General features: G+C 42.0%; 1 protein-coding gene across 3 annotated transcripts in view; it reads right to left on the bottom strand.

Moving 5' to 3' along the window:
- jarid2b (jumonji and AT-rich interaction domain containing 2b) overlaps positions 1 to 27,586 on the bottom strand; it is a 339,245-nt gene that overhangs the window by 19,700 nt on the left and 291,959 nt on the right. For all 3 annotated transcript variants that reach the window (XM_068001688.1, XM_068001689.1, XM_068001690.1), the window contains 6 exons: positions 20,525 to 21,012; positions 11,280 to 11,372; positions 9,641 to 9,759; positions 8,888 to 8,958; positions 6,464 to 6,578; positions 2,950 to 3,055 (listed from right to left, as the gene is read on the bottom strand). In XM_068001688.1, the coding sequence (XP_067857789.1) occupies positions 2,950 to 3,055; positions 6,464 to 6,578; positions 8,888 to 8,958; positions 9,641 to 9,759; positions 11,280 to 11,372; positions 20,525 to 21,012 (992 nt within the window). The remainder of the gene's footprint in view (positions 1 to 2,949; positions 3,056 to 6,463; positions 6,579 to 8,887; positions 8,959 to 9,640; positions 9,760 to 11,279; positions 11,373 to 20,524; positions 21,013 to 27,586) is intronic.

The following is a 27,586-nucleotide window of genomic DNA, read 5'->3' as shown; positions in this document are numbered from 1 at the left end:
TTCCTTAATCCAAACATCCTGCAGGTGGGATCCTCTTCTTATAAGAGGGGCGCTGGCCCCTAATATTAACAGTGGTGATGGAAGCTGCGATCACAGCCTGTAAAGACAGTGTTTTGCAACCACTATTGTAGGACATCAACACATCCTTTACCTAAAGACTTCTCAGGACAGTGGAGAATGTATAAAAAGATTTGGTGGAAAGGACCTCAAGAACAGCTTTGCATCTGGCACCATGAAAGGGGTCAAGTCATCAAGGTTAGGATAAATAGGTAATGCTGCATCCATATCCTGGGCCCACCTGAATTACCGAGCGTTCTGCCCTGTGGAAGTAAGACACCTCGCCCAATCTGTAAGAGAGGACCCATGAACAATGGGGCTTGTTTTGAAAACAATTTGGAAATTAGGTAAGGCGAGGTAATGTGCTAATCACAGGGAATTTCAATATTCCAGGAGGGAAAGAAGTCAGACAGTGGACAACTGAAAGGGTGAAGTGAAAATATAATTGGGGTAATTAGTTACTGCTCCTTACCACTACACATTTTATATTTAGTACACCAGAACTGATTGATAATCTGGATATGAGAGACTATCTAGCTTCTAATGATCAAATTATAAGAAGGTTTGATGCTGTCATTAACACTAAAACTCAACACAATAATACAGTTGTATAAGGTTTTATAAGAGCAAACTTTGGATCTATGACAAGAATATTAGGGAAGAGAAAATAGAAAAACTTCAAGACCATTTAAAGAGTTATGGAAGGGAGTCACATCCCTGAGGAAAATTAGAAAAATAAGATCAAAGACCACAATGGCTAAATAATATGATCAAAAAGAACAAGGACTAGTCACAATAGTTGTATATCTTAAAAATTAGAGAAAAAACTATCGATAAGGATCAGAGTACCCTAGAATTCAGTTGAGGATAACTTGTAAATCTTCGAACAGGCAACAGTTGAATTTGGCCAGTCCCAATCTAGTTCCTAGTGGTCTGCAGCACAAAACTAATCCCTAATTCAGCAATCAGCAATCTAATTCAGAAAGGCCACATGATAGCTCATATAGGAAGTGAAGAAATATTACACTGGTGACCTTCTGCAGTTGGGGATGGGACTCATTCCTGGAGCATCCCAGAGGGAGCTTTACTGTGCATCCAAACATGCTGCACTCAACCTGGGCATGCTTGATGATTGTAAGGAATCTTACAACACCAGGTTATAGTCCAACAGTTTTATTTGAAAATCACAAGCTTTCGGAGCTTACCTCCTTCGTCAGGTGAGTGAGTGAAGGGTTCTAAAATCGCATAGCATATATTAGACTGGGAGACGATCACAGCAATCAAAGGTGTCGTTGGTGTTCAGACAGGTTCACACATGCTAACCTGTCTGAACACCAACGACACCTCTGATTGCTGTGATCGTCTCCCAGTCTAATATATGCTATGCGATTTTAGAACCCTTCACTCACTCACCTGACGAAGGAGGTAAGCTCCGAAAGCTTGTGATTTTCAAATAAAACTGTTGGACTATAACCTGGTGTTGTAAGATTCCTTACATTTGTCCACCCCTGTCCATCACCGGCATCTCCACATCATGCTTGATGATGACATCGGGTACCCAAAATGAAAAATGCCCTATTCTCTTAGCACTAACATACGGCACCTTCATCAGCACAAAGTAAAAAAGAACAAGCTTACATTCAAATAGTACATTTCATGTCCTCAGGACATCCTAAAATGCTTCACAGCCATGAATTGCTTTTGATGCGTCATCATTGTTATGTATGCAAATAATGCAGCCAATTAGCACATAGCAAGGATAAATAATGAGTTAATCTATTTTGGTGGTCTTGGTTAATGGATAAATGCTGGCTCTTCTTCCAATAGCGTCATGGAATCTTTTACATCCACCCGAACAGGCAGATGGGGCCTCAGTTTAACATCTTGTCTGAAAGATGGCATCTCTGACAATGTAGCACTCCCTCAGCAAAAGGGGCCAGAGGTTAACAGAAATGTAAGTCATTGTAATGACCGTGTGCCCTTCCATTAGAGAGTCTCAGAGAAGGTAGCTGATTTGGGTCGATTGACATCTTTAGCAAGCAGCAGGATCAATGTGTTGCAAAGTGGGATCGAGGGTTATAAATATATTAACAGCACTATTTGGTCCTCTTCAGGGGAGATAGAGGAAACAACTTAGTGTTTTTTAAAGTTGAGGATCAACAGGTAACGTGGGAGAGAAGTTCACGGCAGAATCAAAATCCGAATGGAGTGAATTTCCAATTCTGGTCCCTATTTCAACTCTGGATCGGATTCCAATCCATCCCAGATTGATAGTAGAGAATGGAGACCTTGATCCTATTAGTAAAACAGCAAGTTCCTAGGCATCACTTCTGAATTTTAATGAAACAATTTAAGAGGGAAAGGCATTTCCAGTGTTAACACCTGAATCACTATTTTAAACTCAGGTACTTTACATCACTGCAATTCCATCCCTGGCCAGGACAATGCTTCCATCTCATCAGTATGTGGCATCACTAACAGTAATCTCTAGGTTTGTGTGTTGATACTGACAACAACTCAGATCCCCCATATGTTTGTGTCTGGAAGGGGAATAACAGAAGAAAGGACTCCATTTCTGTAGTTAAAGCCCATTTTATTTCCCATAGCCCTCCCCTCCTGTTGCCCATATCTCGATTGCAGAGTAAGTTAATGCAGCCTACCAGACATCATCAAATTCACACCTTCCTAGAATTTCAGTGAAGTGTGGTGGGCATAGAAAAAGATCCTGCCTCCTCTTCCCCTCCCCTAGCTACCTGTTTAATATGACAAAGACTAGGAAAAAGGGAAATCCAGGACCTATGATTGTCAGTCTATGCCAGTATGTCCTGGATACAAGGGTTGCAGTTGCTTGCCATCTTATTCTCATATATACACATGTAGCTTTGTTCTTACCATTATATTACTTTCAAGCATGTCCAGCCCTGACGTGCCATTAGCTTGCAGCAGGGTATGCACCACTTCATCAAGTTTGCTTTTCTCCTCAGCAGGAATACAATACCTGGAGAAAGGAAGATAGCTGAAAATGTCATGGTCCATAACTTGCAGGCAACAGAACATAAATGGCACCATTTCCTAAGTGCATGCCCTCTCTGCAGTCTTACAAAGATCTGGACTGTAGCATGTGATGGTGCAGTGATTACTTTTTCAGAGTAGCACAGCCGTAGTCCCACTGCTTTTATTTAACCTGTGGAAAGTTTACAAAAGCACCCAACAAGCAACATCTAGCCCAGAGTTCCCAAAAAGATAAGTTTCTCGACTGTACACAGGCAATTGAGGAATTGTCACACATCTTGATTCTTTTCCATGTTTCCCCCCCGCCCCCAAAACACACACACACACACACACACACACACACACACACAAAAAGGCTGAGAAAGCTTATAGACTTCTCAACACATACCCGTTAAACAGCTACTTTATAACATAACAGTAATGCTCCAGGAAAAAGTCCTCCAATGGCCTTTATCCACATATCTGTGGGGAAAATACTCACCGTCCCTTTTCTAGTTTAAAAACATTCTGTGTGGAAGCTCACCATATGGCCTCCAGACCAGCAACTCCGAGACATGGTATAAAAACACATTTCTTTGCTTAGTTTCATTCTGGATTAACTCTCTCCTCCCACCAGGGTGCAGCTGGAGAATTTGGATTGTGTTACAAATTGGCCACCAGATTGCCTCTGCTGGTGTGTGATTGAGCCATGCAGACCAAGAAAGTCCCAAGTTCAATCCCTGATCTGTACAGAGTTACTTATCTCAGCTGAGGCCACAGTAAAGGCATTGCTAATACTGGCCTGAGCACTCCGGGATAGGAAGAGAGGGAGGGGGGAACAAAATGAGACAAACATGGCTCTCACTTCAGATTGCTAACCACTGGACAATGATGGGTGAGAACACAGTTGGGTTCAGCTACGATGTGCCCCCCCACCCCCGCCCAATCAATTAACTTGCCAACTACCTAGGCTAACACATGAATGGATATTTGGGATTTTTTTTGCATATACTAGTTAGATATAATTAGCCCAATAAAGTTTGTTTTCAAATTTAAAGTAGTGATATGATATTACTAGGTGATAAATATGCCTAAATTTCAGAGTGTTTGGACATATTAGTTAATGAGTTAACTTGACCTCAAACAGCAAATGCAGTTAAAAAGTTAACAGACTGTTCAGTGCAGAAACTGAAATAGGATTTAGTATTGAATTGATCAAGTCCTCTATTAATTTTATGCAAAATTGCAGAACATAAACTAAAAGTTTGACATGGCAACTATCAAAAGAACCAGAATTTTGTTTTCAAATTTCACCAATCAAAACACTTAATGGAAATTAAATTTCATTTCTCCTGAACTAAAGCTTTGTTATTTCAAACAAATATGAATTGCAAAGATGTCTGATTAATTATCAAAAATTATACATAACCATGGTTGCACTGGGCTGACTTGAATTTTTTTCTCCACGTGTTAGTGTCGCCACTACATTGCTTGTCATTTTCCAATATGTTCAGAAGGAATAGCAACTATTTAAAGCTATATTTTTAAAAATGTATTTTTATTCCAAATTAGCATTCCAACGGAATCAGATCAGATCTACCAACTTTCCATGGTTATCAAGAGAACTGGGATCCAAAGGCTATAGGCTCCAGGCTATCACAATTTCTTTTTATTCTCTGGGTTTGCAATTAGTAGTAGTGTCCTAATCGCCCCCTCCAACACCCCACAGAGCATGCACTGGAATGAATAGATTACCTGCATACATTCTTGGATGGAGATATAGAAAAATCTATATCCCACACCGAAAAAATAAAAAGCAAACATATGTAATTGTCTGCCATCCACAGAGGCAGAAATGTTAGAACAACCAGGTGTGAATTTTATGATTCCACCATCAGACATGTGCATGTGCTTTTAATGTCCAAGTCAATTGGTTACAAAGTGCATTGGATGTGTTCAGGTCACGTTTCTGAAAGCTAGCTGACAATCTTCAAAGTAGAGGTCAGTAGGAGGAGTTCATTGGAGACCATGCTCCCCATCGACTGATGGGAACAAACAAGTAGTGCGGCAGAGATCAACAAGACCAATGCTTATTGAACTCATTTCAAATTTGTACTTTTGTGTTTAATGGTGTGTTCATCTGCTCGGGGCGAATCTCGGGGGGTTTGACTCTTTTAGGTTGGCTAGTATGCTAGAACAGACAGCAGTTTGCATTCCAAGGAGGTTGTGCCAAACATGCGATCAATAGTACTTTCATAAAAATCTGAATGTTTCCATTCAGTTTAGCAGGTTATTGAAGCTGCTCAAACTATAAATAGCACCATTAAGGGGCATCTCAACTTAAAGAACTTGCTTAAGAAAAAAAAAATTACATTTCAATCTCGTTCCAAGGATTTATAAATATACCTGGGTTTGCTGCTTTGCATCTCACTAGGATGGCACAAGACCCAAATCCGCAAACCTCCGCAGCATGGAGCTTTATCGGACCCTTCGATTATGGCGTCAGGTCTGACCAGGAAGCCTCTGTCCACCCACATGCATCTCAAGATGCACTGAATTAAGACAAAACGGTGTCAACTCCAGTGAGCCACACATAAGCAAATTGTAACAAAAAAAAAGACAATTAAAAACAGTGCAGAAAAACTGAAACTGGGGGAGAGGGTGCGGGGAGATGAAGGGGAAATCAAGTTCAAGATTTAAACTAATAGCAAGTTCCATCTAGTTTTAGCCGCCCTTTAAGTGCTGAATACTCTGCCTGTCTGACACAGATATGCTAAGTTCTGTCCATGCTGGCTAACTGGTCATTTGATTAAAGCAATTTTAAAGGTAATTTAAGGATATGGACAAAAGGTTTAACTCACTTCTGTGTCAGTGAAGCAGGTCTTCAGTTCAATCTGGTGGAAGAATTAAAAAAAACTATTATCTTAACAATAAAGTACTTGGTGACACTTGATGACCAAATGCTGACTAGTGAGGATCAGCCACAGAAGCTCCATTTACACTGAGGCAATGGATTCAGATAGAATCCAAATCTACAGCTAACGGGGATTTAAAAAAAAAATCAAGTGTAAATAGGGCAGGTGAATTCAATTCAGAGGGAATCCAAATCTTAACAAAAAAAGACATGCACCATTTGGGACAACGGGTTTATTCTGAATCGGTTCTCTGGAATGAAAATTCAAATCACGACTCCATAAATGCTCCCATCAGAATCCTTTCCCGAGCTGGTACCCCACAATGCAACATTAAAGCAAGAGGTGTATCTGAACTAGAATCAACCTGTGTGTGTGTGTTGGGTGTGAGAACAGGTTGGGATGCCGAATTTAAATCCAGAGCCAGTTGTTGATCCAAACCTGCTCTGCTGAAAGTGGGGCTAGCAAGGGAGAGCCCCCCCCTCCCCGGCACAGGCACTTACCAAATGCAATCAGCACCAGTGTGTAAGTAGTCAATGTATGGAAGGTGGTTTTGGTCTCGTGACCAGCATGAGGTAGTGAAAACCATGCCAATATTTAGCCAAGGAATCGTCACTCCTAGATAGAATGATAGAGAAAATAAATTGAAGTATAACCAGGACGTACAGATTACCATTTTCTTCAGAAACTCTTAAACATGCTACAGTATGTGAATCAGTGATCCAGCACAGTTTATCCTGTAAGCGTTCAAACAAAGAAAAACAGCAAGAAACGACCACCATCCTCCTGGCCCCATCCTATAGATGGTGTAAACTCTCAAACTGTCCTCCAACCCATGGTAACACTGTCTCCCGGGATAAGAAAGAGAAAAAAAGTGGCCAATTGAGGAAAAAAAAACTCTGGGACATTCCTCTACAACTTCCTATGGCAATCAAGCTCCAGGAGACACAGTTACCCGTGGTGCAAAACAACCTAAACTAATTAACCACTTACTTCCTTTAATTGGCAATATAAATTGTATAGAATTTTACAGCACAGTCATTCGTCCCAACCGATCCATGCCGGTGCTCAAAGCTGCACATGAGCCTCCTCTCACCTAACTTCATCTCACCCCATCAGCATATCCTTCTATTCTTTCTCCCTCTTGTACTTATCTGGTTTCCCCTTAAATGCATTTATGCTATTCGCCACAACCATTTCATGTGGTAGCAAGTTCCACATTCTCAGCACTCTCTGAGCTAAGATGTTTCTTCTGAATTCCTTATTGATGTATTACTCACTATCTTATATTTATGACCTCTAGTTTTGGTCTCCCCCACAAACGGAAACATCTTCTCTACATCTACCCCTTCGTAATTTTGAAGACCTCTATCAGGTCACCTCTCAGTCTGCTCTTTTCTAAAGAAAAGAGCCCCAGCCTGTTCAGTCTTTCCTTACGGTTGTATGCTTTCAGTTCTGGCATCATCCTTGTAAATCTTTTTTGCACTTTCTCCAGTGCTTCTATATCCTTTTTGAAATCTGGAGACCAGAACTGCACAGTACTCTAAGTGTGATCTAACCAAGGTTCTATATAAGTTTAACATAACGTCTCTGCTTTTGAATTTGATTCCTATAGAAATCATCCCCAGTATTTTGTTTGCATTTTTTATGGCTTTGTTAACCTGCATCACTAGTTTTAGTGATTTGTGAATCTATACTTCCTAGATCCCTTTGCACCTCTACCCCATTTAGACTCCTATTTTCCATAGAGTGGGTGGTCTCTTTATTCCTCCTATCACTTCACACTTATCTGGATTGAAATTCATCGAGCTAGAGTCCAGAGCACAGAAACAGGCCATTCGGCCCAATTGGTCTATGCTGGCGTTTATGCTCCACATGCGCCTCCTCCCTCCCAACTTCATCTAACCCAATCAGCATATCCTTCTATTCCTTTTTCCCTCATGTGCTTATTTAGCTTCCCTTTAAATGTATCTATGCTTTTTGCCTCAACTACTCCTTGTGGTAGTGCGTTCCACATTCTTACCACTCTTTAGGTAAGGAAGTTTCTCCTGAATTCCCTATTGGATTTATTAGTGACTATCTTATATTTACAACCTCTAGTTTTGAACTCCCCCACAAGTGGAAACATCTTCTCCACGTCTACCCCATCAAACCCTTTCATTATCATAAAGACCTCTATCAGGTCACCCCTTAGCCTTCTCTTATCTAGAGAAAAGAGCCCCAGCCTGTTCAGCCTTTCCTGAAAAGTATATCCTCTCAGTTCTGGTATCATTTCCCATTTACATACACATTCTACAAGTTTGTTAATGTCTTTTTGTATTTTGTCGCAGTCCTCCTCGGTATTAACTATTCCCCCTCTTCCCCACCCCCCTCCCCAAATTTGGTGTCATCCGCAAATTTTGAAATTGTACTTCCGATTCCAGAGTCCAAATCATTTATGTAAATTGTGAACAACAGTGGTCCCAACACCGAATCCTGCAGAACACCACTTTCCACCTTCCACCAGTCTGAGTACCTACCTTTAACCCCTACTCTCTGTTTACTGTTTTGTAACCAGTTTGCTATCCATTCTGCTACTTGTCCTGACTCCACATGCTCTGACCTTAGTCATGAATCTACCATGCCGGACCTGATCAAAGGTACCTGATCAGGTTCCCTTTTCAAGGACCGTAGTGAACCCCATACTCACCAAATGTAATGGAAGTTTATTCCTAGGGGCAATGATTTTCTGTAAAATGAAATACTTCCTGGCATCTAACCTAAATCTTTGTCTATGGATTTTATAGGAATACCCTCTATCCTTACCATTCCTATTCATTTCAAATAATAACCTTCCTAAAAGAATTGTGAAAGGCACATTACTCAATTGCAAAATAGCATCCCTTCTTCTCTCCCACAAACATTCTCAATTACTGTGCACTTCTTACCTGACAAAGCACCAAAATGTCGCAGGATAGACCCTGAATTATTAGGAAGGACTGTAAGGTTCCACCCATGCCTGTTGTAGAAAAGAAAAACACATGAAAAACAAATGTTTTAGAAACCTCACCCCACCCCCCCCCCCCCCCAATCCAAGCAAAATAAAAACATTCCCAGCCACGAAGAAAGGGAACCAATCTGTTCCCTGGCCTCTGTCGAAACTAACATCATGACTCATGATAAACGTGAGCTGGCAGAGTTATACATGTGGCCATCTGTGCTGGACCCTCATCTCACTCTTTCCTTCCTCCCCCCACACCCGTCCCAAATTAGCTTGACCACATGCTTATCTAATTCCAAGAATAGAGATTACTGTGCCTGGATTGCATCATCTGAAAGAGATATAGCTTTCTATGGAAGGCACTGCAGATTTTTCTAACCAGGGAGCGGGTCATTCCAGCACTCCTTCCACAAGTCTGTTAAGACAGCCAAATAGTTTGGTTTTCATAAGCCAATTAGTGTGAAAATATCTCATCACTTCTAAAACCTCGTTTAAAAAAATCGGAGAATTAAAGTAGGTTTGTACGAGCCGGTTTTTATACTCCTATGATAAAATTCCGGTCCTGGAATGAGTTAATTTTCAACAAATACTCTTTTTCCTTAAGAAGTAAAACTCAATCTTCTCACTAGAACTTACAATAGTGCTCAGGTTATCAAAGTGATTTTTATTGTAACCTGCCATTCATAAAAAGAGGTGCTACCTTGAAAAAGGTTCAGATTTCCCGACAGGGAACCCACTCCCATGTGCTTTTGTGTCTACTTTCCCAGAATGAACCGCTACATGGGAATCTTTCTGCTCCACGGCCCTCCAGTATTCTTGCTGTAGTTAGAACGAAAAGACAGGGGAAGTTAATGTACAGCTATACATCAAAGGAAAGATTCAACTACACTTAGTACTCAGTAGCTAATGATTACAGAGCTTTCTAAACATTTAAAGCTGACTTTTGTCATGGATCTGTAAATGCTAACAAATTACATTTGGGGAAGGCATTTTAACCGGAGTTTTTGTCAAATTTTACTGGCTTACACCGTATCAAAGCCAGTGCTCAGGTGGCACGGCATTTTGCAGCCCCAACACACTGCACCTAGGAGTGGCAACGCACAGCTTCAGAAGCACAGTCCTGCACCTGCAAAGTTAAGCTCAGCCATGCAGTAATGGAAAGGTGCTGAGCAGGGGAGAGGAGCTTCCATTTCAAACCCCCCTTTTCTTCCAAAGGCAGAACCAACCTCCTACCTGCCCATCTCAAAATTGCAATGGCAGAGTCTTAGACGGCTCTTCACAAAGGCCAGAATGTGGCACAGCAAGACCCAAAAAAGTGAAGAATATGTATCATAAAACCATGGATTCTGTCCAAATAATTTCATTGACCAAGAGAATATTTATGCTGTACAGCATCCTATCCATTTCACTCAATACTTGCCATACTTTCCTGGATATGATTCTGTGAGCTAGATCATCCTATCCACTTCATTTATTGCTAAATGTTAAACTCCCTAACAGGTCACAAAAGGTTTGGCTCTTTGGCCCATTTAATTTCATCCTTCCAGAATACCAACCCCAACAGTGTTCCCAATACAGCATCTAGATCTTTCTTCAATGAGTTCAGTGCTCTGGCCTTAACCATCTTTCCTGACAATCGGTTCCAACCGTTTTCATCCTCTATAAATACTTAGAGACCAGAAAGAGGAGAATTATTGCTCTCTAAATATGAAAATTAAGGTCAAGTAGGCTTAAAAGCCGCTGAGCACTTCACAAACCAGGTTTGGCACCGCACTGGATTTATGCTGCACCTGCCGTCAATCTAAAGTGGTGCGAGTCTACTGCCTCTAAGGATCTCGTTCCACTTTGCAATCAGGTTGAGCCCTGAATCCAGATTTGCAAAAACAAGTTTAATGTCAGTACAAATTGCTTTGCGCAGACACTAAACTTGCAGTGTAAATGCACCCCAACATTCCTAGGTCTCTTTCAGCTTTCCAATCAGCAAGTTCCATCCAACCCATGGAGTACACATACCTCCTATTTACACTTCCAATACACCTATATTAAATTTCTGTTATTACTGATCAATCCAGATGCAAATCCTATTGAGCACTTGGTAAGATTCCTCCTCTTCCCCCCCCCACACTTTCCAGCTCCAGCTTGATGCCAGCTGTGAATTTAACCATCTTATACTGCAACCATGAATGCAGGATATTTATACATAGCAGGAACAGAAGGGGCCTCCATTCCTCCTATTAGTCTACCCTTTTCAGATATGTTGCTGAAATCCTTAATCACATATTTAAGCATAAACCAAACTGTTGATATGATGAGGTTCATGTACATCTTCGGGCTCCTACCTCCACCTCAGCTGCCGTTGGCTCCTTACTAAAGCACATGTTCATCGTGTTTCTTGCTGTCCGATAAAATGTAGTCAGTGATACAGATCGTCCCTGTAAATGAAAAAATATCAATTTAGAGATCCAAACAAATATAGCAATCCCCATCCAATAGTGTGGTTTCCTGAGGCAGCACAAATTCAGGTAGGTTGTCAGGCACATTGGCTCCAATTGATCCACTCTGAAACATCACTGATAGGCCTACCAATTGACAACACCTCCCAAACCCACAACCTCCACTACCTAGAAGGACAAGGGCAGCAGGTGCCTGGGAAACACCACCACCTCCAAGTTCCCCTCCGAGTCACACACCATGTGACTTGGACATATATCAACGTTCCTTCATCGTCGCTGGGTCAAAATCCGGGAGTTCCTTACCCAACAGCATTGTGGGAGCACCTTCACCACACAGGCTGCAGTTGTTCAAACAGAAGGGCCACTACCACCACCTTCTCAGCACAGTACAGAGGGATTGCTACGCTGTCGGAGGTGCCGTCTTTTGGGTGCGACATTAAACCCAGGCCCCATCTGCCCTCTCACATGGACATAAAAGAACCCATGGCACTATTCGAACAAGAGTAGGGGAGTTCTCCCAGTGTCCTGACCAACATTTAACCCTCAACGAACAAAAAGAAAATAGATTATCTGGTCATTTACCTCGTTGCTGTTTGTGGGACCTTGTTGCTGTAGCATTTTAGGGAAATGCAGCTACACTTCAAAAGTACTGCACTGGCTGTAAAGCGCTTTGGGATGTTCTGACATCATGAAAGGCGCTACATAAATGCAAATTCTTTCTTTTCCTTTCCTACATAACAGTCAGTGCACATCAAAATGAATGCATTGTGTGAAGCACTTGGAAACATGTTAGTATAACAAGATTTTCTTTTTAAGTATACAGCCTGCATATATTTCTCATGTAACAAAAAGTCCCAGAGTGCTTACTGAGGAGGAGAGGTGGGCACTGAATGGAAGTAAAGAATTTAAGGGTAGATCAATACCATGGTGCAAAAGAAAGGTGTGTGGGAGGCTTTTGAAGGTAGCGAGAGAGGCAACAAGGTGACAGGAAGATCAACTTCTGATGGGAGAAACAGAGGGGCTGGGAATGAGCAGTGATCCACAGCAGAGGGGCAGTGGGCTAGCACATATGTTTGGAGATTATCTAAACAAGACAGTTTCGTAACAACATGCAGAACTGGAAGAGACCGCTGCTTTCAAAATTTAAAAAAAATACCATACTATACTCTCTCGATATTACCCTCAAATCATTACTTTCACCAAAAACCATCCAACTCTCTCTTGAATTTGCTGACATTATCTGCCCTCACTGGATAATCTGTTCCGCACATTCATCCTCCTCTGCATGAAGTTAAATCTAAGCAGTCTGTTCACCTTCCCTCTTCTGAGCTTGACTTTGTGTCCCCGCTTAATGGTTATGTCAAATAGTTTATTAGAGTTGAATTTAAAATCTTGAAAATGTCATTAAATTCACTTGAGTCGCCTTCTCCCCAGCATAGGCGTTCCCAGATTCCCTAGTCTTGAGTCATAGCTCAAGTGTCTAACTCCTGGTTTTGTTGCCCCCGCTTTGTACCCTCTCAAGTCACCGTGTTCTCACTGCAGTACAGTAACCATGCAAGCTCATTATTACTGGGATAAATGCTCCACCCCTCTGGCTACATACCGAGATCTTCACTTTTTAGTTTTGAAAACGAGGACAAGGATCTTGAGTCAATTTGCTGATGAACCGGGAGCTAGACGAAGACGGAGGTGGTAGGTGTGTGGGAGGGGACTTGACTGAAGAGTTCTGGATTAGCTGCAGTTTTGTGAAAAGTGGAAGCAGAGAAGCCAATGAGCGGAGTGCTTGGGGAATTGAGAGTCAAGCTGATGATGAGGTTTTCAGTGGTGAAGGGGCGAGATCGACAATAGCCAGGCAGGTGTAAGTTCATGGTCTTGGTGATGGTGCACCTCCAGGCTCAGCCTGAGGGAGCAGCAAGGAGGTTGAAAATAAGGGGGTGTCAGCTGCACATTGGTGCTGGCAAAAGTTGAACAGGATGGCTTCAGTTTTGATGATGTGGAATGCATTCTTACAATTAATCCAGAATTTGATGTTGGACAAGCAGTCAATAGTACTGCAATGGTCTTGGAGTCAATAGTGGTGGTAAAGTTGAGTGTCATGTAGAAGTTGACCCTTCTGGACAAAGTCACCAAGCAGTAGCATGTAGATGAACGGGGACAGGTAATGGTTGAAAGTCTGGGACAGACCATCGGGGTATGGGAGGAGATATTATTTGAGGAAATGTAACGATAGCATTGAGACAGGTAGGACTGGAACCACAAAGGTACGGTACTATAGAAGTGGAAAGTGGAAGAGAGGCAATGGCCAATGTTTTCAAAGGTGGCAGAGGGACCAGGAAGGATGAGAAGGACTTTAAGCAAGGCATTATCAGTATCATGAGCTGGCACTCAACCAGGGAGTAGCAGGAGGCGTGAGCAGAGAGGCTACACAAAAAGGATACAAGAGCAGAAGATCTCTAAAACAAGAAAGAACAGGTTTCCCTAGTAACACTCTCGACCCTGTTACCCATTATCATAATGTTCTTGTTGTATAGTGTTATGCAACCTTTCCAATAATGAAACAGTCAGAACTGATTAACAACCAAGCCTGCATTATCCTATATTTAATCACACAAGTGTTGGTACTATTGGAAAAATCCAACAATAAATCCAAGTGAGATTTCAGGGCAGTAGATATTGAATATGAATTAATTGCACTCATTTGCCCATTTAAATAAACATTAATAAATAGAACTTGCATTTATATAACACCTTTCACAATCTCAGGATATCCCAAAACGCTTCAAAGTCAATGAAGTTCAGTCACTTGTTATGTAGCCAAAATCAGCTGCCAATTTGTGCACAGCAAGATCCCACAAACAGCACTATGATAATGACCAGATAATCTGTTTTAGTGATGTTGGTTGAGGGTTAAATAATGGTCAGGATAGCGGGGAGAACGCCCCTACTCTTTGCGAAATAGTGCCATGGGATCTTTTACATCCACCTGAGAGGGCAGACGGGGCCTCAGTTTAATGTCTCATCCGAAAGATGGCACCTCTGTCAGTGCAGCACTCCCTCAGTACTGCACTGGAGTGTCAGCCTAGATTAAGTGCTCAAGTCTCTGGAGTGGGGTGTGAACCAATCTCATCCTGACTCCGAGGCGACAGTGCTACCACTGAGCTGGGAAAGCTGCTATATCTTAAATGTAGGCCCTGCAGGTAGACACTCCAATCATTTAATGACATCCAGACGATTAACATTTTAATTCTAACACTGCAAACAAATACATAGTGACGTCTACAGTGGAGTCAAGACAGAGGGGAACATCAATTATTATTTGGTTGCCAACACAATAAATCAAGCTACATGTTGCACACAGATAGCATTAGTTAATTATACAAATTGATGTAACTTACAGTAGCTGCAGCCCTACTTAACCACAAAACTGATAATAATGTACTTCTGCAGTCTTCTGTGGTTAATTGGTCATGAACAAATGACTATTTTATCAGATTGACAAGTAAAAATACAAATGAAACACTTCTAAAGTAATTCCTTGGATGTGAAACACTTTGGGACATCCCAAGAATGTTACATAAATGAAAGTTCTTTCATTCTTTGCTCAGTGTTGAATAACTTTGATGCAGACATATTATTACAAATGTTCTCAAAGTTTTTTTTTAAAAAAAAGATCCCAAGTCTGCTCTTAAGCTTCTACAAAGGACACCTTTTTATCTTAGCTGTTGGCAAAATGGAATTTCATTATAAACTAACATTGTTTAAATGTTCCAACACCTTCATTCCTGTATCTCTATGCTAAACAAACAAGTATACTTAAGCTCATCTTATTTTTTTTCCAACTTAATATACACATAATTCACAATGTCGTCACAGCAATCTGCAGAATGTTTAAAAAGAAAACTGGAGATTGCAGAGTGCTATCAAACTTGAACAAAGTACAGAAATCTTATTGTAAACTAAAAAGATCCAATTTTATTTTGGATGGGTACATGGGACTGGGATGTTATAGCTATTACTGAAACATGGCTAAGGGAGGGGCAGGACTGGCAGCTCAATGTTCCAGGGTACAGATGCTCAAGGAAAGATAGAGCAGGAGGTAAGAGAGGAGGGGGAGTTGCGTTCTTGATTAGGGAGAACATCACGGCAGTAGTGAGAGGGGATATATCCGAGGGTTCGCCCACTGAGTCTATATGAGTAGAACTGAAAAATAAGAAGGGAGAGATCACTTTTATAGGATTGTACTACAGACCCCCAAATAGTCAACGGGAAATTGAGGAGCAAATATGTAAGATTACAGACAGCTGCAAGAAAAATAGGGTGGTAATAGTAGGGGACTTTAACTTTCCCAACATTGACTGGGACAGCCATAGCATTAGGGGCTTGGATGGAGAGAAATTTGTTGAGTGTATTCAGGAGGAATTTCTCATTCAGTATGTGGATGGCCCGACTAGAGAGGGGGCAAAACTTGACCTCCACTTGGGAAATAAGGAAGGGCAGGTGACAGAAGTGTTAGTGAGAGATCACTTTGGGACCAGTGATCATAATTCCATTAGTTTTAAGATAGCTATGGAGAATGATAGGTCTGGCCCAAAAGTTAAAATTCTAAATTGGGGAAAGGCCAATTTTGATGGTATTAGACAGGAACTTTCAGAAGTTGATTGGGAGAGTCTGTTGGCAGGCAAAGGGACGTCTGGTAAGTGGGAGGCTTTCAAAAGTGTGTTAACCAGGGTTCAGGGTAAGCACATTCCTTATAAAGTGAAGGGCAAGGCTGGTAGAAGTAGGGAACCTTGGATGACTCGGGAGATTGAGGCCCTAGTCAAAAAGAAGAAGGAGGCATATGACATGCATAGACAGCTGGGATCAAGTGGATCCCTTGAAGAGTGTAGAGATTGCCGGAGTAGAGTTAAGAGATAAATCAGGAGGGCAAAAAGGGGACATGAGATTGCTTTGGCAGATAAGGCAAAGGAGAATCCAAAGAGCTTCTACAAGTACATAAAGGGCAAAAGAGTAACTAGGGAGAGAGTAGGGCCTCTTAAGGATCAACAAGGTCATCTATGTGCGGAACCACAAGAGATGGGTGAGATCCTGAATGAATATTTCACATCGGTATTTACGGTTGAGAAAGGCATGGATGTTAGGGAATTTGGGGAAATAAATAGTGATGTCTTAAGGAGTGTACATATTACAGAGAGGGAGGTGCTGGACGTCTTAACGCGCATCAAGGTAGATAAATCTCCGGGACCTGATGAAATGTATCCCAGGACGTTATGAGAGGTTAGGGAGGAAATTGCGGGTCCCCTAGCAGAGATATTTGAATCATCGACAGCTACAGGTGAGGTGCCTGAAGATTGGAGGGTAGCAAATGTTGTGCCTTTGTTTAAGAAGGGCGGCAGGGAAAAGCCTGGGAACTACAGACCGGTGAGCCTGACATCTGTAGTGGGTAAGTTGTTAGAGGGTATTCTGAGAGACAGGATCTACAGGCATTTGGAGAGGCAGGGACTGATTAGGAACAGTCAGCATGGTTTTGTGAGAGGAAAATCATGTCTCACGAATTTGATTGAATTTTTTGAAGGGATAACCAAGAAGATAGATGAGGGCTGTGGAGTAGACGTGGTCTACATGGACTTTAGCAAAGCCTTTGACAAGGTACCGCATGGTAGGTTGTTACATAAGGTTAAATCTCACGGGATCCAAGGTGAGGTAGCCAATTGGATACAAAATTGGATTGACGACAGAAGACAGAGAGTGGCTGTAGAGGGTTGTTTTTCAAACTGGAGGCCTGTGACCAGCGGTGTGCCTCAGGGATCGGTGCTGGGTCCGCTGTTATTTGTTATTTATATTAATGATTTGGATGAGAATTTAGGAGGCATGGTTAGTAAGTTTGCAGATGACACCAAGATTGGTGGCATTGTGGACAGTGAAGAAGGTTATCTAGGATTGCAACGGGATCTTGATAAATTGGGCCAGTGGGCCGATGAATGGCAGATGGAGTTTAATGTAGATAAATGTGAGGTGATGCATTTTGGTAGATCGAATCGGGCCAGGACCTACTCAGTTAATGGTAGGGCGTTGGGGAGAGTTATAGAACAAAGAGATCTAGGAGTACAGGTTCATAGCTCCTTGAAAGTGGAGTCACAGGTGGATAGGGTGGTGAAGAAGGCATTCGGCATGCTTGGTTTCATTGGTCAGAACATTGAATACAGGAGTTGGGATGTTTTGTTGAAGTTGTACAAGACATTAGTAAGGCCACACTTGGAATACTGTGTACAGTTCTGGTCACCCTATTATAGAAAGGATATTATTAAACTAGAAAGAGTGCAGAAAAGATTTACTAGGATGCTACTGGGACTTGATGGTTTGACTTATAGGGAGAGGTTAGATAGACTGGGACTTTTTTCCCTGGAGAGTAGGAGGTTAAGGGGTGATCTTATAGAAGTCTATAAAATAATGAGGGGCATAGATAAGGTAGATAGTCAAAATCTTTTCCCAAAGGTAGGGGAGTCTATAACGAGGGGACATAGATTTAAGGTGAGAGGGGAGAGATACAAAAGGGTCCAGAGGGGCAATTTTTTCACTCAAAGGGTGGTGAGTGTCAGGAACGAGCTGCCAGAGGCAGTAGTAGAGGCGGGTACAATTTTGTCTTTTAAAAAGCATTTGGACAGTTACATGGGTAAGATGGGTATAGAGGGATATGGGCCAAGTGCAGGCAATTGGGACTAGCTTAGTGGTATAAACTGGGCGACATGGACATGTTGGGCCGAAGGGCCTGTTTCCATGTTGTAAACTTCTATGACTCTAACTAAAAATTTAGAGAAAAAAATGGGATTTTCTAGCTGAATTGGGATGCAAAATCTGCACTGCTGAAACACAAATATCACCTCGGAGTGGACAATTGTCTTCAGTTTGTAAATTGAAAAAGTATAAACGTGGTTAAACTTCAAGAATCTTGATGATGTATTCAATTTTTTTTAAAACCAGAAAGAATCAAATTCTGAATGCCAATTTTCTCCGCTTCTGTCCCAAAGATATTGACCATTTGGGAAATGGATCCATAAGTGCCAGGAATGTTGTCCGAGTGGCCATTTTTAACGCAAGAGCCCAGACAATGTAGGAGAAGGCATCAGAGGCAACCCCAATCCTGGCCCCACTTGACATGAATGCATACACACTTTCCAACTGGGGTCAGTGGGCAAGCAACTAGGAACGGGAATGCCAGCTAATTTCACATTCAGACGTCACAGACATGGGATCAAAGCTGGGACTCTCTGGTCTCTAAAACTTTGCTACGTGTTGCTGTTACCAACTGAGCCAGTAGGAGCAACTTCAAAAAGGCCCTTAGGAATGGAGCAAGTGCACCTAAAAATTACCCAATTAAAGACAGGTTTAGCTAACCTCAACTCTATTGAGAAGAGAAACAAAAGATGATGAGCATGTTGGAGATGTGGGCAGTGAAAGCCAGTAAGATCGACGTATCATTGTTAAAAGTGAGGTGAAAATTCTACCTCCATGTGTTTGATAAAACACAAACCTATGAGGTGCCCAATACGGTTGAGAGATTTTTTTTGTATATTGAATTTATTGCATTTATGAAAAACACACTGAAAAAATGCAAAATTTTAAATCAAATGCATGTATAATTTTAACATGCTTATCAGTTTTAAGTGTTTTATGTAATTTTGACAAATCACAAAATTAGCACTTCACCAGCTTCTCCCGCCCTTTGAACGGTACTGTCAATGAGAGGAAATGCTTTATTAGTTTGATTAAAAGTCAATGGGGGATTTATTTGTTGAAGTCACAAGTCTTGTGTTTGTGGAACACATGCAAATAAAATTTTGATCGCACATCTAGCAAAAGCAGATGAGTCAAAGTCTCTCATTAAGCAATTATTAGCCAAGATTCACTGAAAGGGAGAAGATAGTGTTCGGACAACACAAACTAAGAATAAAAGGTATGGAATGAGAAAGACGGTGTTCAAACAAGGGCAAGAGAGTGTGCACATGTGAAAGAGCAAGAGAGAGTGAGAGAGAAATTGACATTTGACCTTCAGAGGTGCGGCTATGCTGGTAACGGTAATCGGGAGTCATCTAATGGATTTCGAATTTTCCAGTTCCTATTTTTAAAAGGGAATGATTGGATGAGGTCAAAGAAGGTTATTGAGCAAGTGAAACTGTACTCAAGTCTGAATCAGTATCTTCAGGCAAAGCAGCCATCGTTTAGCTAGAGAGGTGCTGTTGACTAGTTTTATGATTAATTCTTTTAATCTAAAGAGCGTGATACTGCAAGGTAGTTTAATCTCCAGTCATCAAATGTCAGGGAATTAGTCAATAAATTCTGAAAATGCGAGCCATTAAACTGTAAAATTCTGCCAACAAGTGCTTGTTTGCATTTACGTGGCATCAATAAAAGAGAGAGAAACATCCATGAGCTAAATCAACAGGATTGCTTCGTGCAGATGGTCATCTGGTGTACACATTGAGAGCAGAAAACCTCATATCAGGAAATGTCAAAGTTAGTCCACATTCCTGGATCCAGCAACAAACATGAACACAGAACCAGCAAACAAAAGGGCCAGAATTATTCTTCATATTTGTTGATAAATTTTGAATCAGTGAAAGACACAGCCATCACATAAGTTAGGACATTAAAGACACTTATTTTAGAAAGTGAATCATTTCTATTCGGGGGCTCTACAGTACATCAACTCCCAACAGACAATTAACATTTTTGCACATGTTGCCTCAGTAACCATAAGGGGAAAGAGGAGAAATCACAAGAATTGCTACACAAAAACTAAGCACAATGCACTAATCTTTTTGCACAACTACACTATTGGCTTACAGAAGGGGAGTAAGGAAGAGGTGGGGGGGGGGGGGGGGGGGTGGAAAGAAGATGGGGAGAGGGGGAGGGAAGAGGATTATTTACTGGGACAGTGGTTCTCAGAGAGTCCTGCTGCACTTCACCTGTTAAAGTGGGTAATCGGTCTCTGAACACATTCATATTGCGATAACTATGTGAGGGGACGGATTGGACTTTAGTGCCTCTCCAGTCTGTAAATGTCAATGGTCTGCAGTCACTTCTTATATTACAATGTGAATCTATTTGGACGCAGATTATGTGAATGCACACACCTTATAAATACACTTGTACAGGTCACTGAGAACTTCATTGTCCTCTTCACTCTCCTTCTTTTCCTGAGCAAACAGTCGCCGCCTGCCTGTTTTCAATTCAGTGTCTATTTCTTTCAGCTTATTCCGGAAGCCATTTTTATGCACCACACCATTTACCAGCCCGTTTTTTGGCTCAAACCTGGGCAGAGACTGAGACTTATACGTGTTGTCTGAATGTGCTTCCAGTGGCCCTTTCTTCTTCTCCAGATTCTCTTTTTCTGTCAACACCTCTTTCTCCAGCTTCTTGTGCTCTTCCTGGGAGAGGGAGTCATAGGAGAGTAGGAACTGGCAATAGGCCTCTTGTAACTTGGCCAGCCTGTCCTGTGCAGTTTTAGGGATTCGCAGCATGTCTGCCAGTTTATTCCACTTCTTGAGGTCAGTCACTTGCTGCATGCCGCCCATGTCATTGATCAGCTGATAAAAACGGGCCAAGTCCAGTTCACATCCTCCTACAACACAGAACCACATCAATTATGTCAACCTTCAGTTCAACATCACTGCAACTATATTTGGAACTGTATTTGTAACAGCAGGCCCGTGAAAGGTTATTTGTCTCTATCAATTAAATATTGCACATTACTCAACATCAAATCAATACTACTCTGGTAATTTCACCTTTAATCATGGAAAGGCTAATTGAAGTCTTTCTGTTTTAACAGCAACCGTTATGTCTAATCACAATTATAGATTGATCTTGAAATACAGCACTGCTACTAGTATTTTTTTTGATATTGTACTCCCATGACTACCATCTTATATTATATTCAAAAAGTATACCACGGATGAGTGACTTCAGTCATGTGGAGAGACTGGAGAAGCTGAGTCTGTTCTTTAAAACAGAGGAGGTTAAGGGGAGATTTGATAGAGGTGTTCAAGATCATGAAGGGTTTTGATGGAGTAAATAAGGAGAAACTGTTTCCATTGGCAGAAGGGTCAGTAACCAAAAGACACAGATTTAAGGTGATCAGCAAAACATGAGGAAACTTTCTTTCAAGAAGTTGTTATGATCTGGAATGCACTGCCTGAAAAGGTGGTGGAAGCAGATTCAATAGTAACTTTCAAGATTGGATAAATACTTAAGGGAAAGAATTTACAGGGCTATGGGGAAAGAGCAGGGGAATGGGACTAATTGGATAGCTCTTTCAAAGTGCCGGCACAGGCACGATGGGCCGAATGCCCTCCTCCTGTGCTGTGTGATGTCTGAACAAGAATTGTAGTTTTTGTAAGAAATACGAGCTTGCATTTCCACTGTCCAGGGCAGAGGCTATACCTTAAAGAGGAAGGAAAATTCGGGGAATGTTTCTTTCCTCCCCCACCGCACATTAAAAAATATATTCCTCGATTTAAAATTTAAAAAAACATTACACTACAGAGAACCATCATCTGATCACACTGAGGGCTGGTGCACTTCAGAACAGCCATGACTTCACACTACCCTAGGAACAAATCCAGAGCTGCTGGCCAGGGGAAGATATGCTACTGGGTGCGTTCACACTGCAAATTCACCATCGGTATGAAGTGATTTTTACTTCACACGGACACTAAACTCACGTGGTGCAAATCGGGTATTACGGTCTGAATTAACTCTGAAGCAGAGCGAGACTCCCTGCTCCAGATTCAGGCTTCATTTCACAGTGTGAAGCAAAAACCACTTTGCACTGACTCTATACAGTTGTAGTTTAATTGGACACGCCGTCTGGGAACCAGATGAACATAAAGGTGCTCCCTCTGCACTTTCCTTGCCCTTTTAACGTCTGTAAAGGTGAGAAAAAATACAGACTAGCAACTAAGCTGGGTTGCACTTTAAAACTTGGAGAATAGTTTTTCTTTGCAGCTTTCAAAACAAACTGTACATTTAATCTGGAAGCATGTAACAGATACTGATCAGGGTAGTACAGAGCAGCACCCCAAGGATTTCACGTGACAACCAACCACAAGTGCAAACTCGAGTTATTTATGCAAACTGCATAAACCCACTGCCTTTAACTTCCTCTGACATGTTTATTTAATTCTCAATCTATGGCACTCCTCTAGGTTTCCCTCCCACCCATTAAAATATACCTACCTACCTACTAGCTGCAGACTAGGGGTGACCTGGTACCACATGCTCTACAGCACCATTCTATTTACAGAAAGAAGGACCTAGGGCAGTTCACGTAGAGACAAAACCCTCCCTTATCTCCAGACAGGGGAATGTCTCATCACGCAGTGTACCAAAACTAATCATCTTAAACAACACTCCATTGAGTAATGGGTGCACTTTCTGCTACGCTAAAGTCCCCGGTAAGATATCAAAACGTTCTGAGCTACCTTGAACTAATTCACATGGTACTGCATAATGTGCTCATCATAAAAGCACTACATTGTAACTAAACAATTACTAAAATTCCAACAAGGTTTATGCATTCGATCATAACAATTGAAAATGCAAAACTGCGGCAGAATCAAGCGACAGACTTAACGATGTGCAACAACAGATCAAGATTGATTTTTTGGGTGGTGGGGGCCAGAATGGTGGCAAATAAAACGTCTTTAAAACATCCTGCAGTTTGAAGGAGAAGGTGAGAAGTCCATCAGAATACTGTCCTTTCACCAATGGAACAAATCCAGCCCAGGTGGGACAATGCTAATTTTTGATTATCAAAGTGCTAAAGTAGAGTGACTTGGGACAGCCTCAATCCAGACAAGAGCCCACAGTATGATCGGGTCAGATATTAAAGCTGTAAACCCCAACTTCACCTCTCTAACTGTGTTAGGAAGCAGAAATGAAACTGGGCTCCCCGATTAAAATTAGATTATGGACAGTTTAACTTGTTCCTATTCACTGACTGATTGACATGATATGGACGTTCTCAGGGCACACAATGAGTTAATTCCTCTTCTTTGATTTCTGGTAGTCCATTTCATAGATCTGCTGACTTTCTTGCAACTGGTCACTTTACAATTTATTCACGGAACCAAATAAAGAGATAAAGTGCGATGGGATCTCTGGGTTAAAGCCTACTGAAGCAGCTTATTCGAATTTAGTTTTCGCAGACTTGCAGTGGGTTGATCATCAGCTATTTGCTAGGAGGACCTTTTACTGAACTGGAACAGATTCAAACTCGGATTGTAGAGGTGAACAGGGCTGCATTCCGAAGCACTGCCTGGATCCATCAAAAACATGCTCAACTACAATCATTTTGTTCCATTTATATCTACACAGATGTCCTTAGTTTACACTTTGTACTGTTTCTAGTTTTTAATTTTATTTGATGTGTACAGTAGTGTAGAGGTTATGGGACAGAACAGGCAACCTAAAGGTTATGAGTCCAAATCCCATCATGACAAATTGTGAAAGTCATAGAGTTATACAGCACGGATAGAGGCCCTTCGGCCCATCGTGTCCGCGCCGGCCATCAAGCCCAGTCTAATCTAATCCCATATTCCAGCATTTGGTCCGTAGCCTTGTATGCTATGGCATTTCAAGTGCTCATCCAAATGCTTCTTGAATGTTGTGAGGGTTCCTGCCTCCACAACCCTCTCAGGCAGTGAGTTCCAGACTCCAACCACCCTCTGGGTGAAAAAGTTCTTTCTCAAATCCCCTCTAAACCTCCCGCCTTTTACCTTGAATCTATGCCCCCTTGTTATAGAACCCTCAACGAAGGGAAAAAGCTCCTTAGTATCCATCCTATCTATGCCCCTCATAATTTTGTACACCTCAATCATGTCCCCCCTCAGCCTCCTCTGCTCCAAGGAAAACAAACCCAATCTTCCCAGTCTCTCTTCATAGCTGAAGCGCTCCAGCCCTGGTAACATCCTGGTGAATCTCCTCTGCACCCTCTCCAAAGCGATCACATCCTTCCTGTAGTGCGGCGACCAGAACTGCACACAGTACTCCAGCTGTGGCCTAACCAGTGTTTTATACAGCTCCATCATAACCTCCTTGCTCTTATATTCTATGCCTCGGCTAATAAAGGCAAGTATCCCATATGCCTTCTTTACCACCTTATCTACCTGTTCCGCCGCCTTCAGGGATCTGTGAACTTGCACACCAAGATCCCTCTGACCCTCTGTCTTGCCTAGGGTCTTCCCATTCATTGTGTATTCCCTTGCCTTGTTAGTCCCTCCAAAGTGCATCACCTCGCACTTTTCCGGGTTAAATTCCATTTGCCACTGTTCCGCCCATCTGACCAACCCATCTATATCGTCCTGCAGACTGAGGCTATCCTCCTCGCTATTTACCACCCTACCAATTTTTGTATCATCAGCGAACTTACTGATCATACCTTTTACATTCATATCCAAGTCATTAATGTAGACCACAAACAGCAAGGGCCCCAGCACAGATCCCTGTGGCACCCCACTGGCCACAGGCTTCCAGTCACAAAAACAACCTTCGGCCATCACCCTCTGCCTTCTGCCACTAAGCCAGTTTTGTATCCAAAGTGCCAAGGCACCCTGGACTCCATGGGCTCGTACCTTCTTGACCAGTCTCCTGTGCGGGACTTTATCGAAAGTGAACTCAATAAATCTGGTAATTTGTGGGTTGGCACCAGAAAAAACTGATTGTGAAACCTGCCAGATTGCTGTACAAACCCAACTGGATTACTAATGTTCTGGGGGGAAGGAAACCTGCCACCCCTATCTGATCTGGCCTACACGTGACTCTCAGTCCCACACCACATGGTTGCCTCCTGATGTAGGCCACTCAGTCGTTTTTAAACAAAATCATATCAAAGCAGCTGTCCAACACCTTCTCAGGACAACGGGGGACAGACAATTAATGCAGCCTTGCCAGTGTCACCCACATCCTGAGAAGATAAAGAATATATGACATTGATATTTAATGGATAGGGCTCAATCTACATGTGTAGAAGGTAAATAACTATCAGTTACACAGCCATGCAATTTTCACCTCTTTAGATCGATTTCATTATGTTCCTTTCATGGGTTTAGGGACGATCCAAAATGGCTAATTATTTCCTCAAGCTTACAAAAAGCACACCTTTGCTGCCCCTCACCATTAAAAAAAATTAGGATTTATCCTAACATTACCAATGTACACCGAACGCTGTGCCAAATGTGACATGCATCATTCTCAGCCGAAGTGAATGAAATTTTTGGATGTCTTAGTTGTCTGAAGGAGGTGATATTGACTTAATCGATCATGAGCATTTCTTTGGTGAGTGAATACTGGCTTTTAAATGAGGCAGCGCCTCCCGAATGGCTGTTCCTCTCCAACCAGAGCAGGGAGCAGATGGTCACACTATGTTTCTCATCTTTTTAAAATAATTTTTGAAGCTTGCTTCATAATTCTAAAACTCAAATTAATTTGTGAGTAGAGCATTTTGAAACAGTGCCTCTCACTGAACTTCCCATTTTAAAAACACGGGCACAACAAAATATGTTCTCATTGGTAATAGTACTGGTCACTGTAATATACAAGACACATGGCTATATTTTCTCAACGGACTCCTGGATGGCCGAGGTTACGCCAAGGTAAGGGTATTTTTTTCGGCCTAGCAGAAGAATTACTCCTGCATTACTCCTAATCTCCAGCGGCAGTACACTAGTGTCAGGGATCAGCAAATAAAACAGTTCAGCTCAGCACCATTATTTAAACTGGTAACCTAACGCAAGTGCTGCTGTGACGGTGTTCTTCTGAGGTATACTGTTGAGGAAGAGCAGCAGAAACTTTACTCTGCTTCAGGGCTGACAGTGTGCAACAAGTGGAACCCCACTGACCAAGACAGGCATCCCTCAGCACGACGACCAAAGTTCACCAGAATGTTTATTTTTGTTGGTAAGCCTGCTGAGTAGGGTTGCCAACCCTCCAGGAATGCCCTGGAGTCCGCAGGAATTAAAGATTAATCTCCTGGACACTGCTGCGAGCAAACCAGGAGAAAAATCATAGGGGCATTAAAAAAAGTTTTTTTGTTCCATTTTCCTTAAACACTTCATTTCACTAGTAATACAAATATTGAAGATGGAACAAAAAAAGCTTTTTAACTGGGTGGGGTGATGGGAGGTCATGTGATGAAACCTCCAGGAATACGCCCAAAGTTGGCAAACCTGCTGCTGAGTTTAAAATCAGCCTTCAACCTGACTTGCTGCTTTTCTCCACCTCGACTTTGAATCTTGGTTGAAAAAGAAGCAAGATTAACTACCCAGTATTCCCCAGCTAGCAGCTGCCAGTAGGAACTGTGTTCCTGCCCCAGTACACAAGCCTTACTGTATTTTGAAGGCGCAACTAAGTGAAAGCTCAACATAATTCTCCAGCAAATGGCTTGTGAAACAGGGTAGTGAGAACTGATTCAATATTTTTTCAAAAACACACCAGTGCCTCAGTGGTGCCCATAGTAAGGTGGCATCAACAAACAAGTCCGTAACTTTCTCACATCAGTTTATCACAGTATGCAGTCAGTAAACAGCATCTGTAGCTACTTGCACAGGTGCCAGTCAACCTCCTTTACATTAGGCCTAGGAAGATATCATTGAGGACGTAACTAGTACTGTGAATAACCAGCATTTATACAGTTCTGCTCACGCGAAGGAAGACATCTCAAAGTGCTTTATAATGAGGAAAGGGAGAAGGGGCACACCAAGCACGGGGAATGAGGAGCTGAACGCACTGTCAAAGAGGAGGTTTTTGAAAGCAGGGAGGCAGTTGACAAGGCAGATGGGGCTATATATATATATAAAAAAGAGTTCCAGATTGTGACTACTTTCAGGAGACATCAATAATCTTAAATTGCAAATAGTCTTCAGCACCTTGGGCAGATCACAGGAGATGCGGGAAATAATTTACTGCAGGGTGCACATCCCAAAACAAGCACCACACGGACTGCAGCGGTTCAAGAAGGTGGCTCACCACCACCTTCTCGAGGGCAATTAGGGATGGGCAATAAATGCTGGCCTCGCCAGCGACGCCCACATCCCATGAACGAATTTAAAAGAAGAGTGGAGGTCAATGGCTGACCCTCCCCAGCACTGGAAGAGAGGTTTCACAGAATTTTATGGTGTTTATTTATCAATCCCACC

This window comes from Heptranchias perlo, chromosome 2, assembly GCF_035084215.1.
Source record: "Heptranchias perlo isolate sHepPer1 chromosome 2, sHepPer1.hap1, whole genome shotgun sequence".
NCBI lineage: Eukaryota > Metazoa > Chordata > Chondrichthyes > Hexanchiformes > Hexanchidae > Heptranchias > Heptranchias perlo.
The sequence above is the reverse complement of the archived record's forward strand: the minus strand, read 5'-3'. Positions and strand labels throughout refer to the sequence as shown.